Raw genomic sequence first — 18,252 nt, 5'->3', positions numbered from 1 at the left:
AGTCATTGCCATTTTGCAAATCCCGGAAGAGTCTCAGTAGCAGTAGAATGTTCTGAATGATTTGTAACTACAAGACATGTATTGTCTTCTACAATGTAGTTCATAGAATGACCATTAAGGGATGGTATATTAGATTATTTTTAGTATGTGGGTTCTTGCTATATTAGCCTATTTTTCTAGAACCTAGTTAGTGGTCATTTAGCCCATCTTTTTAATTTTTCTTAGTTAAGTCTATTTCTAGACTATGCTATAATTAGTGTCTATAAACTCTATTTAAGAGTACACTGTTAATGCAATATTAATTTCATTTTTAACAATTTCACATTTATCATCCTCTAGCTCTAAATGACAATATGGAACAAAAATGTCAAAAAATGTGATACCTTTCAACTGCACTAGCTCTTTATGGTGAGCATTGTGATCTAAGGTTTGATCAATTGAAAGACAGGACTGCGCAGGTGATTTTGTCAAACTATTCTGATCTTTCATTATAATTCCATATTTCCAAGCATGTCAAATTGGGCACTTACGCTTTGATGGTTGTGCGCATTCTTGCAATCATCACAATCCATGAGAAGTCCTCACTTCATTACACTGTCAAATAGTTCACATGACTTGCCTATCCTTCCACTTTCTACACACAAATCTTGCATGGCTTTTCAAACTAAAATTCTGTGAGAAACTTCTTTGACGAGTCCATTTTTGTGCATATTAGGTGGTTATGACCATACAGCGAGACCGCGTTTCTTTGAGAATATTTTTTAAAAACAGTTCATGTGCCATGAAACATTTCAGGAACAGTTCATTGCCTTTTCAACAAGTCCATTGTCAATAACCTGTAACTACTGCATATTAGACAACCATATTTCTGTGTATTGTAATGCCAAACCATTCAAGAGCTTTGTCTATGATCCGACATTATGTATACTTCAGGCATCCTTTGAAATATTCGTCAATCCATCGTGTGAGGGTCTAGCAATCATTAATTCCATAAGATGAAGTCTCTATGAGGCATTAAGACAAACAATTTGTATGCATTTCAATGGTTCCAGAGCATTTCTAACCATAGTATTTGACATAAACCGATGTTCATTGTGCTTTGATGATTGCCCATTATGTTCTTGTACCTCACGCAAGCATGCTAGCTAAAACCACTTGGAAATATCTATTACCTTATAAACATATTCATTAGCTGTAAAATAATGCCTTCATTGCATTCAATGAAATGAAATTTCTTTACAGTAATCTCTCAATCTGCTCAAGTGCCTTGTTTGTGACTCATATTTTGTATACATGTTGACCCAAGCGTTTCCTGTAATGTCCCCCATTGGGACCTTACAATGAAGTACCTTCACTCTGGAAGGAAAATTTAGGGTCTACTATTTTTACCATATGCCCTTGCCTAATCACTTCCGCAATCAGTGTATTATTTCATTTCTGTTTTTTCTCCTTCATTCCGTAGAAAATTTGGTTAAGGAGGCAATGGGCTCTGCTAAAAACCAAGGAAAAAAGTCCATCCCCCTCTGCCAAGGTCTCGTTTTGTGGCTTTACCACTTCCATGTGGCCCTTTCTCCACATAGGTCTATTGTTGTGAAGGAGGCCCCTAATCCTACTACCCCTCCCTCTGCTAGCCTATCAGACATACCAGGGTCCAGCAAGAAGAAATGCATCAAAAATCCTAGGTTAAAGTCCCACCATGGTACCCCTGAAACCCCTATCCATGCTGGCACGGAGATGGAGTCAAAAGATAACAAGCAGAAAGCACAACCCCTAAATAAGAAGGAAAGGCCTCTAAGAAAAGCTATGTTTACAGTAAGAAATTGATTCAGACATTAAGGTTACTAAGAAAACCAGTACTCCCAAGCTGTCTTCTAGGCTTGCTACTTGTCCCACAGGCAAGGCCAAAAAGGCAAATGTAGATATGGAGTTTGAAGAGGAAGAAGATAGTGGGCATGAAGAGAAAAAAGGAAAAGGCAATGAGGCAGAGACTGGTAATGAGAAGAATGTGGAGATGGAGGATAACTCAAAGTCTGCAAATAGCTCCTCTCATGTGTCTAAAAAAATAAAAATGGGTGCCATAGACCTCACAAATAAATTGGTGATGCAGGAAATCAATAGTAAATATTACCAAACCTGTTGTTGCCGGGACCTATAATGACCTCCTCTCTAGGAACTGTGACATATGTGCTACCACGCCTAGGAACTCAAAAAGCTTTAGACCAGAGTTACAGAGCTTGAAAGGAAAATAGGTAGCATATCCATATTTTCCCTAAGGGTTATGCATAGTTCAAAGACATCACTTTGTCTTCTGCAAAAGAAGGTTATTGGTGAAGATAGCAATGATGAGCGCAATTATAAGGAACTCTTCAAGTTCCTAACAGAGGATTGATCAGTTGCACTCTACCAAGTCAGATGCAACTAAAAGGGAGCTCAATAGGATCTATGCTCCTTGTTTTGTTTATTTTTGTTACTGCTAGCTGTCACTATAGATATGCTACGAAAACTTTTTTATGTTTTTTTTAGTTTTTAGCTATGATAATATTACTTACTAATTTTGTGTTTACAGGGATGGCCCTAGGTGACCTTATTATCAAACTATTAGTATTATAGATGATATACTAGGTAGTAGACTCAGAGACACTAACTCCTTTTTTATGGTATGGATGATCAATATATGTTGATGTTTTTGATATTAGTTGTTAGTTATTGTGCTGTTATTGTTAATCTACTGACTGTACACCCTCTAGGACATTCTATCTAAGGACAGCACTCTAGTTTTTGCTGCTTTTAATATCAAAAACAATATTCATATCTTTGCACCAAATATCATACCAGCAAAGCTTTCCAATGTGTTCTATGTCCAAGGATTTCAACAAGTTTAGATCTATGAAAGGCCATTATATCTTAATTCACTAATTACTTGTCTATACCAACAATCCATGAAAGGTTCAAAGTTCAAACATATCAATAAAACTTATTGACTTCAATCGGAAAAGACTTTAATAGTTCTAAATGTGCATATGCAAACCATGAGGTTTACATGAATAATTTGAAATCATTTATAATTGTGAATCAACTAATGCCAATGATTATGATGTATTATGATGTTAGGATCACAAGTTTATGGTGTTTTTGTTGTTTATATGATACTATGTTACATTGTAGCTTAATACACACACACACACACATATAGATAGATAGATATACATATATGTATATACATACATATATGTATATACATACATACATGTATGTGTATACTCTATATACATATAGACATATATGCATGTATGCATAATAGATATATATTATATGTTTTTGTAATAAAAAACTCGAACCCTATTTCAAACTGTTGTTGTATCAGCAAACCAGTTCCTTAAACCCATGTCTAAACCGAAACAGGAACCAGCAACTCAGATTTAAATAGATATTTCATTTTTTAAATGAAAAAAATGGATAAAAGAGTATGAGCATAAAATAACCAAAACAAAAAACCAGAAAGCAATTTACCAATGTCCCGTACCAAACGTAGGTTCTTCACTCTGCCATATTTGCCCATCTCCTGCAAAACAAGCAATTGATTTATAAATGAGCCACAAGTTAAGAATGCATTCTTTCTGCATCATTTAATAAACCGGGTTTAAATACCTTCCCCAAAGACTCTTCTGTTGTGGTATGTGAGAGGCAACCCACAAATATGGTACAATAGGGATCACCAATAACCTTGGGATCACCAGTTGGATCATCTGAAATGTGTGAACATAGCCAAGCTTAGCAGAACACATTAATTCTTCATCGCAGACAAATGTCATTAAAACAAGCTTAAAAAAGCTAATAAAAGAAACCCATAAAGAAGATTTTTTAAAAATACTAACAGAGCCCAGCTGTAGCACAGAGGACTGCACGATATACGCCATTATCATGAGGAGTGATATCAGTGCCATCGATACTGCCTGCTTGAATGGGATGATATGAATCTGCATAGAATACTGCATTTATATTTGCAATTGAGCTCATTCTTCATGAATATGACTCTGTACAATGAAAACACAAACAATGCCAGAAATCTTCAGAACCATAGGAAAGAAAAACAGCTTATGTGACAAGAAAATATTAGTACTTACTTTCAATGGCCATATGATATAGAACACCAAAAACAATTTCATAGCAGCTGACTAACAAGAGATTAACAATGCAACAATACCTTGGAATAAATCTTTATGAATCCCATCTGAAGCTTTGTATTGGTTGTATATGTTATTATATTTAGAGGCATGAATACGGATATCATCACTTTTACACCAACCAAACAAGATAACTAGTTTAAAAAATTAAAAACATATGTGCACATTTTCTTGGTTGCAATGGTGAAGTAGCTCATTTCACTTAAATAATTTTCTTTTGTAACAAATAATTGTAAAGGAAGCACAGAAATTTAGCCTACTGAATGTAACCAACCAAGCTTCATTAGGATGTTATCTAGACATGACTGATTCCTGAAATTTCCTGACCTGTTCTTCTTATGCACACACTTCAGATTGTGTCACTTGCCATCCAGTTCATATCTGTTCTTATTCCTGCTACCTGAACAATCCAACATGGTCCCCACATTACAGAATTTACAGTCCTCCAAGAAGTGTTTCAACTACTCTTGCTCCAGATTTCTAGTTTGGAGGAACATTTGACAGCTTCTATCATTACTATTATTGTTAGAGCATGCATAATAGTTGCTTTAGGCACACTTGCATATGTTGCTTTAATTAATTAAGCACATGTTAAAGAATACTCCCATGTATATTATGATGCATATTTAAAGCACATGTTTGCACATCCATGCTATAGCTTAAGTTCACTTAGTGACCTAAATTTAGCTCAGTCTAATTTAGTTAGGCTCTAGTTTACATATTGTGCATATCGTGCACGTTTGGTTTGCATATCTTAGCTATAGTTTTCTAATTTTAGATTGAGTTAGCTTTTTTATTTTTAGCACTGTTACTTTCTATAAAAGTAATGGATCTCTTTATTGTAATTCATGCTGCAATTATTTGATCTTGCAAATTGTAATCTTTTTCCTTTTGAGGAATATAGCAATTATTTCCATGCTACCCTTGCTCGTAAAAGGTGTTTCCCTTTGTTGTTTGATCCTAGGTGCTTGTGTTGCAAACTTCAACAATTATGACCCATGACTGCAATTATAAAATTTATATCTAGTCTACGAGTCAATGGTGGGACATGTCAAGACCCCCTAGGGGTTTTGTGAGTTCATTCAGAATACCATTGGGGTGAAACTGGGCTGCCTTCTTTCCCCCACACTTTTTAGACTTTACATTGATGAGCTAGAGGCTTACTTGCAGACACACTACCTCCCAAGAAACAGCTACTCCTTGCATCAACTCTTGATCTATATTTTGCTCTTTGTGGATGATGTGGTTTTCCTAGACCCCTCCTCGCAAGGGTTACAAAGACTTCTTGATGGACTGGCCTCTTTCTGCAACTTGTGACAACTTATGGTGAACCTGAGAAGACCAAGGTGATGGTCTTCAATTGCCTCAAGACATCTCATCTCCATTTCTTCTTCCAAAGTTTTGAGATTGAGATCTTGTCGTCCTATATGTATCTAGGGATCATGTTCTTTGGTCCTCATTTCAATACCACACCTGTGCTCTAGCCTTGGATCAACAAAGGGTATGGTTCTTTGGCCCCTATTGAGAGATAGTGTTTCAAGCATCACTTTCAGGACACGGCATCCAAGTTGACTCTTATGGACTCTTTGATTAAATCAATGGTAACCTATGGATCTGTGGTGTGGGGACTATCGTTGCTTGAGAATGATTGGGCCTCGGTAGAGCATGTTCATATGCTCTTTCTTCAATACATTATCTATTGTCGGCAAAAGTCTAATAGCATTGTCTAGGCTATTTTTGGAATCCATCCTTTCAAACTTGGTATTAGATTTGATCAAGTTTGGTTTGTACATTGCCTAAGGTGTTTCGCAGATTCCTCGGAGGGTCGCCACAAGTATACCTACCTTGCATATTGTTCCTCGATTCATATTGTGCGGTCGGACCCCATTAGGAGGTCCCATTGTTGGTTTGCTCAAGCCTCGGCTCTTTTGAGATCGATCGAGATAGACATCAACCTTCTCCCTCCTTACGAGTACTCTTTAGATGACTCGGCCCATCTATTGCCTCCTCATTAGGAGTTGAATAGACACATCAAGATAAATATTTACAAGTAGTATATTCTCACTACTTGGGTCAACCCCCTAGGGTGTTTGAGGCCAAGAATAGCCTTCGATGTTCAGCATTCTTTAGAGAATTGGGACGGGATCATTCTTTGCCCCTCCTATCTTTCCTGTGGTTGGTCTCATGTGCTTTGTATCACCCTTGGGTCCTTAGAGTTGGCTCCCAAAAGCTTTGTATCCAATCCGACCATCACTTACAAAGAGAGGATACAATCTACCAGTTGTGTGATTTGGGGGTGGTCAAGACTAAAGCTCATTTTATTTTTTGCTGCTCCATATACTATGAGATCAGAGGAAGGTTCTATTGTTTATTCAAAGAGACTTAGTCTCTCCACTCCTCCATTTGGTACATTGACCAAAGGTGCCTTACCTTCGACCTCCAGGAAGCTTTGAGGCTCCGAGACCACTCTCTCTACTAGCACTCCCACATTGGACCACACTAGGATCAGCTCATCACATATTTCTATATTGTTGTTTCCGCAGTTCATAGAACCAAGTGTCCTCTTCATTCTCCTCCTAGGAATCCCTAGGTCATGCATACTCGCACATCCTCATTACAGTTGCAACCCTCCTCAACACCCCCCCCCCCCCCCCAAAGGTACTCAATGGCAGTTTGGCGTCTCTTCCTGCCCTATGGCCTATCCTTTGGTTCTAGACTTCTTCCCAATTATTTGGGATAGCTAGTAGGGTAGTATGACTTCTCTTCTCGGTTTCTTGATTTGGTTCCTTTTTCTGTTGTAGTTTTTGTTTTTTTCCTATCTTCAGTCACCATTTGGTATTCCTACTGTTGGCTTGTCTTTTGCCAGGCTGTTGTAGTCCCATGGAGTTGTTGGTCTTTCAGTCAACATTAAAATAACTATCTTATCTGGTTAGATCCTACTAAGGTTGTATGTCTTGTTATGGTATAGTTGTCCTTCAAGTTCAACTCCTAAGCATCACAATTTCTACCATATCCCAAGAGTTACAAATCAAAGGAATATAAGAGGCTCCAGCAATCAAACCCCTAAAAATGTTAACATGTCTGCTTGTCTCAACTAGAGCTCGTTGAATTGGAAATCAACGAGAAACAGAAACCACATTGACACAATAAAATATTTTTAATTGGTAAAACTCATATAGCTCACAACAATTGGACACTCAATTGAAATAACAAGGAACTCCTGGAAAAATCTTTGAACATTTCTCATGTCTACTTGCCTCTACCAAAGGAGACAAGATTGATAATTCCAGACAAACACATAACCAAATTGCTACCATCTAGGTACTTCAATTCAGTACGATTCGTGCTTGATCAAAATGCACCAATAATATATAAGAGAGGGTTATTTGAGGAAACCAAGCATAATCCACTATGATCAAGCCCACGTATCTGAAGCATGGCTTTGGATGAAAATTGAAACACCCAAAGTATGCCTTTGGATTGAAGCTACTAACCTTTATTGGAAGCTATTCCAACTCATGGCATGCAGTTTCGATTGTTTTTTAAATTTTAAATAACAGTCCAAAATTAAAATAACAGGAGCTTAATCAAAAAGCTACTCCTGACTTAAGGACTAAGATTTTCCATTTTGCTGGTATGAAATTTTAGCAATAATACTTCTCTTAAGCAAAATAACTTTACCTTAATATTAGACTTAAGTTTCGAATTCCCTGTGTCAGAATAATCTAAATTTCAATCGTAAATTTTATCTACTTATGGCATTGGGTCTTGTTAATGTTAGTTTTGTACCACTACATAACATGTAGCAATTGAATACTTGATATGGACTATCAAACACTCAATCCCTCTCTTAAAAAGTAAATACTCATGAAGAACATGAGAAAAACTCCAAGGTTCCTTACACCTATGGATACTAACTTGGTTATATTAATGTGATTTGTTGGTTAACCGCGTAGGCGGCCTTACGTTGTTCATTCAAGGATTATCGAACTCGCATTGTAATGGTGATGATGTATGGTATTGTAAAGTATACTAGTGCCAAATGATGTTGATGGTGATGATGATGGAGGGTGTGTCTACCAATGATCCTTCTCCTTTTCTAACTTTCTAAGAATGAATTCCAACTACTCAACTACTCGCTGCTTTACTTCTACTCCTATGAATGGAAAGATTAGTAAATGGATGGGGATCAAATCTGATGAAAGCTTACCAACGGATTTACCTCCGTAGATGCAATGATTCAAGGGAAAAAGACTAGATTACCACGCAAGGCTTCCTAACTAGCCGCTAGGATGCTAGTGGCCTTGTTTATAGATCCCTATCAAACATCCACTAATATCACCATGCAACTATCCATCTATTCTTACTCTTACTTAACAACTTTCTTGAAATAAAATCTACTTTAACAACTTCAATGAAATTTAACTCTAACTATTGGAAGTAGAAACCATGCAATAACTCCAAGTGTTCTTAATCACCATGCAAGTGACAACAATAATAAGAGAAGCAATTCTGGTATTATCTTAAGCAACAGTTTTCTTCAACCCTTTACAAATGAGAGCAAATGGCCTTATATAGGGGCCAAAATTACAAAAAAAAGTAGAGATTAAGAGGCAAAATCAACGATCCAGATTGAATCCTAGAAACCCTAATTAGGGTTGCCACCCCATCAGCCAATGAGAAGATGCCACCTCAATAATGGACCAATGAAAAAAAAGAAAAGTGGCAACCAATGAGAAGGCACCAAAATGGTAGCCAATCAAAATCAGACACCTATCCCACTCAAGAAGAAAGGAGAATTTGCCACTTGGGCTTACATCAAATGATCCTCTAATATAATTCCACCAATTTTTTTCATCTTTTTAGCCAAGGCAATGAACTTGGCTAGCCTGTCATTGACTTCCTTCAAGGGAGGGCAAAGAGTATGCTTTATCTTGAGCTCAGTTGAATTCATCATGTTGCTTGTTGCTTGTAGTGTCTTCTCATGATCCTTCTCATATTCTTTTGCATATCTAATTAAGGCATTGAGGGAGGAAAGGGTGCCCAAATGTTTCTTCTTGATGGTCACCTTCCCCAAATATCCAATCTTGATCCAAATTATGTCTCATTGACGTTCTCCTCTTTGATATCTTCAAAATCAAGTGCAGCCCCAACATCGCTTAGCATGGTTAAAATGGAAGTGTCAACACCTGGGTTGTGTTGTGCAATCTCATTTTGTATCTCTCCAAGTATCCTCAATCTAATAGTCAAGGCAACAAACTAAGACTCCACCATACTCATTCCTCCTTCATCTACCAACTTGGTTCTCTCCAAATATCTCTCCGGTAGCTCAATAAATGCATGTAGCCTCAAAATAGCTAAGTCCTTGACTGGAACGAAATCCTTCCACTCCCCTTCAAATGTTCTGAATTTGTCTCTAATAGCCACCAATGACCTGAATGTCGAGATAAAAGAAAGCAAAAAATTTTGCCCATCTTGAATTATATCATTGACCCAATCTTTGATTTCGTGCAGCTAAGCCGATATTTCTTCTATGCTGCTCCCGTTGTCTTGTGGAAGGGTTGCCTGATGCAACTGTTGGATAGGCTAGCAATCTCTCCAATTCTTGTTTTCAGCCTCCAACTTTACAATCCTTTCGTTTTCCTTCCTCAATCTTTCTCTAATTGAAACCATGCCTTCTTGGATCTCCTCACATTTCATGTCATCTGTGATTCTTCCCAAGTTATGCTCTACTATCTCATATTCATGGGCTACAACCTCATCTACTACCTTGCTAACCTTTGGTATAGCAATCTGAACTTTTCGGTGGCCCTCATCAACGTTCTGATTACCTTTGCCACCGTTTTTGCATTTTGTTTTTGTTTCTCGCTATCTTCCTTTTTCCACTAACCCTTGAATATCTTCAACTGTTCACCTCACCTCTTGACATAAGCATTTTCCTTAACCATAGTGGTTCAATGCATCTCTCGAAATCTGGATTTAATTCAACTAGTAAAGCATCACCAACAGCCTCAGGCGCCTGGCTTACTTCCTCAATATCAATTGGCCTATCTTCTTCTTCACTAGTGACTGTCACATCATCTCCATATTGGTTCTTTGAGAGAGGGGAGTACTCGATACTATCACTATAACCACTTGATCCTGATCAGGGCTCACCTCTACCGCTACCCCCTTGTCCACTTGTATTATCCCCTTGGCTTCTAGCCCTTTAATTATGCTCTCCCTTGACGGATTTGCATTTTGTCTCTTGGTGTTCTTTACTTTTCTCAACCTCCAAATTTCTCTTCTTGCCCATAACTACTCTTGGTTGCTAGCTACTGCCTTCACCTCTCTGTCTAATTGACTCCGCTGAACCTTCTTCCTCTGGTTTCATCTTCTCATAAGTAAGGTGTACCCTTCGACTTTGTAATTGCCTTAACTTCTCATTGTATCAAGATTCCGTCTGCAGATCAATTGTCCTTGTAACTGCCTCTAAGGAAGGATCTTGATGATCATCCCAATTCACTGGACTCAACTTTGTTCCATCCACTATCATAATCTTCCCTTAGCATATTTTCATCATCTTTCAGTTGATCAGGAATATCAAGGCCTCTCCATCTGATTGCCCTGATCATGCTCACTGACAACCTTGAGAAAGCTAGCTTTCTCACATGAAAATCATCCTGTGCATTAGCCCAAAAATCTTCTATAGTAGGAATATGTTTGAATGCATTTTCGTGAAATGCCTTGATAACACCATTAGGATCGAATCCTTGTCTCGCTCTATACCATCCTAGACGATATCGCTCTAACTCCTCCGCAACTACAAAGGCGACGAGATTGAGGCAAGTATCATTGCCTATTCCAAATGAGAAGGTAATCCCTATCTCATCTTTAAGTTTCATCATCTTGTCATAATGCTCAAGTTGCCTAACCAACTCCATCAAAACTATCTTGTCAGGTGGGTACCTTGGAAGTCTCTTGCAACAAACTATACTTCCTGCTACTCTAATATATGTGAATTGCAGAAATTGGATGAACCAACTCCCATACTTCTTAACTTTTACTTCTGCTTCTGTTGAGAGCCTTCTAGCAGGTGTTCCTTGTAATATCCTTACCGTCTTCATGGCAAAGGTGTCATAAAACATCTTTTAATCTTTGGTGTTGTGCAAATGAAGCTGTGGATAGCACTCATGCACCAAATATTGCCCCAGCCCATTGCCAATCACTCGTAAGGCCTTAAGTCCAGGATTTTCATATAGTCTCGCAATCAGATAGAAAAGATAGGACCCCATGTAGAATTGTTTTTGAATTTGTATTGTCCTTAGTTGCAACTCTAAATTTTCACTTATAATTCTAACCCAATCAAATTTTCTCTTTCCATTTTCAATTTCATCAATAACGTAGTACATCCAGTGCTTGAATTGCATACCTTGAGCCACACCCATGATCCAGCTGAGAAGCACAATGAGGTCACCATACTCTGATTTGAAATCTGACTTGGTGAGCTTTGACGACTTGGTCCCTCCCTTCTTACCTTCGTGTAACTAGTTTTGTTTTAAATGAATGAAGTAGGCCTCCTGGTTACCCTGAAAGAACTTGGTTGTTTGATCCATCATTATCATTGTCATGCCTCTATAGTGGGGAATATTGAATACTTCTTCGACCACTTGTCCGTTGATGTTATAGCCAACACTCTCTTCCCCTCGTCAAAAACGATGGACTTGGAAACAATATCAAACTGGGATGCACACTCCATTACCAATTCTGAACAAGACAAGGTAGGAGGGAAAGCCGCCACGTGTACAATTCCGCTCTTGTAGATCTTCTTTGCCATGGGGGATTGTCCTTCCTTCAATTTATTCTTCAATTATACCATGTTCATTGTACCAATATTGGTATCACTTATTCGCCTCAATTTCAAGAAGGTGGTCTTAGGCATTATGTCTTCCTTGTCTTTTTTGGTATTCGTTCCCTTTCGGTTCTTGCTTGCACTAACATCTACCATCTTAAACATTTATTTCTGCTCCTTCGTTCTAAATGATATGGACTACACTTATCAATCTCCAACCTTCTTTCTATCGATGGAATCTAGCTTATTTTTGCCTCTCCAAGTCTTATCTCTACACTTATCAATCTCCAAATTTTTTTCCTAAGGATGGGACTACCACTTATCTCTGCCTCTTCCTTACCTTAGGATGGACTACAATTATCAATCTCCAAACTTCAATCCTAGGGCGGTCTAGCTTATTTCTGCCTCTCCAAGTGATGCAGGAGCATCTTGCATCCAAAATAAAGGGGGGCCATGTTGAATGTAAAATTTAAAAATTAAAATTAAAATTAAAAAAAATTGTGGAGGAGAGAGAAAGTGACGAAAATTAGAGGAAATAAATAAATAAATAAAAAGGGAAAAATGAGAGGGAAAAAAAGGAGAAATTTCTATTTTCGAGGTGCATAGGTGGCATAAAGTAGAAAAATAAAATAAAAATGGTTGTCATTCCATTTATTGAGGTATGATTGGTGGAATTCTAGAAAGTTATGGATATTGTAGAAAGTTGTGGATATTGTAGAAGGCTATGGAAGTTGTAGAAGGTTGTGGATATTGTGTAGGTAGAATTCTAGAAGGTTGTGGATAAATCATGCATTAGGTGGTAACTGCCTATTTAAGCAATGTGTATGAGCATTTCTAATCAAGCTAGAAGGTGTGAAGACTTCAAGGTGTGAAAGCTCTAAAGGTGTAGCTCTTCAAGTAAAAGTTCTTGGTGAAGCTCTTGGTGTGAAGGCTCTTATTTGGGATTTCTCTAATGTTGAAGAATTTGTAAACTTCTTTTTGAAGAAGTTGTATCTATGATATCATCTTGTGGGTGTTATAAGGATTTTCAAGTATAATAAAATTTCTTGAGAAGCATTTTATCTCTCTTGCCTCCATATTGTTGCATTCTTGTTTGTGAGTTGGTAAGGGTGGTGTGGCCCTCCATCAAGTGGTATCAGAGCGTACTTTCATCACCAAGTGTTCTATCATGAAATTTACACTTGTATCTCCCAACTTCAGCCTATCAATGAAAATGATGAAGTGGTGGATGAAAGGTGCAAGAAGAAGGTTTGAGAAACAAACCAAGCAAGAACAAGGAATAGAATCCGCTTTTAAAACCAATCTTTACCTCTAAAATGAATAGAATTTTACCTTAGATCTGCCTTTATCAATAACCAGGCCTCTTCACATTCAGATCAGATCTCAAAAATTTCAATCCTCCTCCAAAATATGATGCCCTAACAAATGAATTGCTTGCAAAATCTGCTCCTACCACTAAATTTTGACCTTAAATTGCCTTGCCAATTCACCAAATAAAATCGCCAAGATGAAGAAGGAAATTGCAGCCCTTGGAGGAAAAATCAGGCTTCAAAATTGTTGCCAATCTCGCAAAAATCAGGCCTCTTCACCACAAATTCAACCTAGGGCAGAAATCGCCCAAACAAGGAGGAAAAAGAATCACTGCCAAAATAGGAAAAATCAGGCCCCAAAAATCCCCTTAGCTGGAAATTTGCTCCCTAGAAGAAAATCGCTCCAACTTGCAAGAGGAGGGGGAAAAGATGAACGAGGAAATAAAAGGGGGGAAGCCCTTCTTATACCAACTTTTTGCCTCTCCAAGTGGGCCAACCTACCTAGACGTAAGACAAAATTAAGTTAGCCCCTTGATTTATGGCCCAGATCTAAATGCAACATTAAAATTACTTAGCCTTATAGTGAAATTGGACCATTTAATTGCCAGTTTTGATCAGAAATTGCAAAATAGAAACAAAGTAAGCCTAGGAGATGCCAAAATTTTCATTTAACAACGCTTTGGCAATAAAAATATCATTAACATCAAACCTAGCAAGCCAAAATCAATTTTCAATTCCAAATTACCAATTTCCTTTAACATTTCTAAAATCCTCTTGGAAAATTTTCAACTAGATTAATGTGATTTTGCAATTTAATTCAATTTTAGTCTTGCAATGCAATTTCAATTTTTAACAAAATTAATCCTTTTCCTGGCACTCGAAATTCAAACTCCATTTCAATTTCATCATCAAAAGAAAATTTCCTTTTAACCAAAAAATTCAAGATTTTCCAAAACGACTAATTCTAAAATTCATTTTGAAAATGCTCAAGTTTATACAATTATATCAAATCTTCAAAAAATCCTTCTAAGTTCAAAATTTGCAATTTTATCCTATCAGATATCGTTTTAACTATCGAAAAAATGTTGTTGAATTTTATTTGGCCTAAGGATAAAATTACACATTCCAAAAAAATCAAGTTTCGCACCGGGTGAAAACAAATCAAATCCCCTCCTGGCCCAAAGGCGTCCAAGGTGTAAAAATTGTCAATTCGAAAAAAACCTCTGGACAACTCCAAATTTTGCTAAGGTGACCGAAAAATTAAGGGGGTCCCCAAAACTTTTGGGGCAATGGTGTGAAAACCTCACAACAGGTCCCAATCAGAAACGTGGATGGAAGTCCATCTAAATTTTGAATCATTGGATTTGGCATTGTAAGCTTACAAAGTCCATAAGCAACTATGGCCTGATAGGAAGTGGATTCCCAAACTGAAGTTTGAAAGAAGAGAATTCGGATAGACAAGTCTTACTGTTTCAGTAAACAAGTATAATGCAAATCGTTCTTTAGGAATGGTAATATAGGTATGATATTTCTATAAAAGATAACAATCCAATAGAGATTAAAGAGACATCAAAATGATTAAGATAATATGTTGCAGATTAGAAGACTCCAGGGAAAGGACATATCATGGACTTCCAGACCATACATAATGTGAACTCTTCATCAGCATCAATAAATGATTTACAAATACAGAAAACTGCAACACATGTAATACAATAAACAGAATGTGAATATTCTGTGACGACACCTGTTAAAATGTACAAAATTGATAGGTGGGATGTGTCATCCATAGTGTAGGAATATTCCTAGACTTCATCAGCCAGCGAGACAACTACATTTTTTAGTATAAGTTTGCAATTTGCACTATTTCCTCCATGTTTATTTAAATTTGCCCTCAATTTCTACTGGAGATGAGAAAATGCCAGAGAAAAGCATATTAAAATAGCCACTTTTCCTGTATGGCATTCCTTTCCATCCAACCAGGTAAGTGTTAGCTGTTTAGTGTCCAGTAGTCCTGGTTAAGGCGCCATCACCAAAAGGAAGTTTGAGAAAGAAGATAAGATGAGGCAATTTGGTCAAGAGTTAAATTTGCATAAGAAACTAGCTTGTTTGAATAAGAATTACAATTCTCATTAGAGCCTCGAGATCTTCAACAGCAGAACACTACAAGGCCATAGAGATTTTATTTCAGGTGGACCATAAAGCTAGGATTTTAATCCTGGATTTTGTTACTATTCCTATATTCCCTAAACGTATAGCTTAATCATTTAGAGACATCTGCTATTGCGAAACATCAACTTTGCAGTCAACGCCCTATGCAACTGTGCCAGTGGTGGTAAAAACAACAACAGATACTGAACATGTATGATACCTTCCACTTATTTTCCATGGTATATTAGATCGCAATTGCAGGGTATACAGGAGTTGGTCTCAGATTCCTCCTCAATTCAAGCCATACCAAAAGAGAATTGAAATTGACTTATACCAAGTCATTCAAGGCGACTAGTAACTTCTGGGTGAAACCAACAGTGAATTCAGTAAGACTTGTACCTTGTCATTCAAGGCTACTAGTAAACTTCTGGGTAAAACTAACAGTCAATCCAATAAGACTTGCACCATATTTAAACCCGTTCCATACAGTTTCCTTTGAGTTTGCACAGTGTTGTAAGCTTCTGGGTAAAACTAGTAGTGAGTCCAATAAGACTTGCACCGTGCCATTGAAAGCTACAAATATACTTCTGGATAAAACCAGCATTGCATCCAATAAGACATGCACCATATTTAACCCAGTGCCATACAGTTTACGTCAAGTTTGCACAAAATTTCTTCAGAACTAACATGGATCAGAGATAGCTTTTCTGGAACTTTCAAGAAAAGAAACTAGTATATATCTGATCAAAAATAAAAACCCTAACTGGACATTATGAAATCTAGAACGGTTTCAAAAAAAAATAGCATACAATTATCTCGTCTGTGGAATTTTAAAAAGCCGAATAATTGGTCAGTATTGTTTTATTTTACCGTTTTTCATTTGAGTTTGTGAATACCGTACCTCTCAAGGCAGATAAACAGGTGAGTGAAGCAGAGGAGAATTATTTGTCAACCATATGGAAGATCAATGTCATCCATTTACTGAGCCCTTATTTCCATTCGTATTAAGGAAGCTTGGAAGTAAGCCCCTGACCCTGACCCTGACCCTGCCTCTGCTATTGCTCAAACGGCGCTTTGCATTGCAAAACCAGTGAGGCGATGTATCCTCAATCAATCCGATCCGCTTTGTTGCGTGTACTGAACCAAGCTCGTTTTATACCACTCTACAGATTGAATAAACGCTTCTCTCAGTGTAGGAACCAATTTTCTCTATAACAGTGAGCAAAGAAATCTGCAATTTACTTAATGAATCAGAGAACAAGAAAATTTACATTGAATACATCTAACTGTAACCGACCATTGGCACCACCTGAAGTTTTTCTTTACAATTCAAATTTGTCAAATTAATCAATTGGTTTGCCAATATTAAAAAGTGATTTTTTTTTAGTTTGTGAAGTAAGGTTAACTTTTATAAAATTTATTCATTATTTTTTAGTTTGTGAAGTAAGGTTAACTTTTATAAAATTTATTTGTGAAGTAAACTTAACTTTTATAAAATTAAGATTTATATTTTTAAATTTAATATCTTGTGAAAAAAAATATTTATGATTGATTTTTTTAAAAATAGTGTGTAAAGATTTTTAGATTCTTTTATAGTTTTAAAAAAATGTTTATTATAGTTTTTATTTATTTATTTATTATTATTATTAATGTGGATAGGCATTCTATAATGGTAGAATGGTAGAGTGAGATGGTGTGAGCATGTTAATGTTAACTTTTATTTTTAGGTTAAATTTGACAACCATCTATATGTCAAAAGTTTAAATTTTATTATAAATAGAATATACTTTTAAAAACAATTTAATAAATACCACATATCCATTTAAATTATAATATTTGGAGATATAAATCATCCATTTTTTAATAAATCAAAATAAAAAGCTTAATTAGTAAAAACCTAAATAAATGAAAATAAATGAATGTAAATAATTTCAGATGTAGTAAATTAAATTATAATTATTTTGTAGTGGATACCTATCGACATTTCTTTAGATATATTTATTTGAGATATCTATACTAGTTATTAATTCTTGCATATTATATAAAGGTAATTATTTTTATTTAGTCTATATTTATTTGTTGGAGCTTTGCTCTCTATATTTTATTCTTTAAAAAAATATTGTTAGTACTCCTTTTTTTTTGTTTTTTATATATTCTTAAAAAAAATTCACATTTCTAAAAATTAAAACTTTAATTCTATAGAAACTTTGTGTTTTTTCAATGACTCTTTATCGGTATATTCTTCAAAACATATTATATCTAGGAAAGCATTTGAAGACAATTTTTTTGAAACTCATCAATCTCACAAAAAGAGTAAAATGGGTGAGTTGGAAAATACTTATTAGAAAATTGTGTTTGCATGCTCTAAATTCTATTTTATATTTCATAAATTTAGATAAATGTTTCATTTCTTAAGTTTTGTTTTACAAATCCATTCATGTAATTGACACATATAAGATATTATTATTATTTATTTTTTGTGACATCTTGTAATAAAGATTTTTTTAAAGATTTTATGGAAAAGAATTTATTTACAAGTGAAGGTGAAATGCAAGAGTAGCTATCAACGAGATATACTAGGCAAAGATGTTTTCAGTATGAATATTGAATCAAGCTTCCGTCAGATTTTATCTTTTCTAACTTCACATATTTTATTATATTTTTTAATTTATCATGATTAAAAAATTTAAAGATATTTATAGATACTATTAAAATTTATTTTTTAATGAGATCATGATAGGTCTAATTATTAAAATCAATTTGAGGCAAGAGCCTA

At 36.0% G+C, this 18,252-nt stretch overlaps 1 protein-coding gene across 7 annotated transcripts in view; it reads right to left on the bottom strand.

Moving 5' to 3' along the window:
• Nucleotides 1-16,860, bottom strand: part of LOC149551579 (RNA-binding (RRM/RBD/RNP motifs) family protein) — a 44,731-nt gene extending 27,871 nt beyond the window's left edge. For 2 of the 7 annotated variants that reach the window (XR_016352774.1, XM_089787087.1), the window contains exons 1-4: nt 16,378-16,816; nt 3,876-4,034; nt 3,649-3,746; nt 3,511-3,562 (exon numbers count right to left, since the gene is read on the bottom strand). Coding sequence is in view for 5 of the 7 variants with exons in the window: in XM_089787087.1 (XP_089643213.1) it covers nt 3,511-3,562; nt 3,649-3,746; nt 3,876-4,017 (292 nt within the window). In the remaining 2 variants the exon portion in view is untranslated. Of the gene's footprint in view, nt 1-3,510; nt 3,563-3,648; nt 3,747-3,875; nt 4,035-4,511; nt 4,585-13,347; nt 13,371-16,377 lie in introns of those variants that run through there. The other 5 variants (XR_016352775.1, XM_089787090.1, XM_089787091.1 and 2 more) reach the window with 5 other exon arrangements.
• Nucleotides 16,861-18,252: the final 1,392 nt, after the last annotated feature.

This window comes from Cupressus sempervirens, chromosome 6 (assembly GCF_028749045.1).
Source record: "Cupressus sempervirens isolate cs-2001-9-10 chromosome 6, ASM2874904v1, whole genome shotgun sequence".
NCBI classification, from domain to species: Eukaryota; Viridiplantae; Streptophyta; class Pinopsida; order Cupressales; family Cupressaceae; genus Cupressus; species Cupressus sempervirens.
The sequence above is the reverse complement of the archived record's forward strand: the minus strand, read 5'-3'. Positions and strand labels throughout refer to the sequence as shown.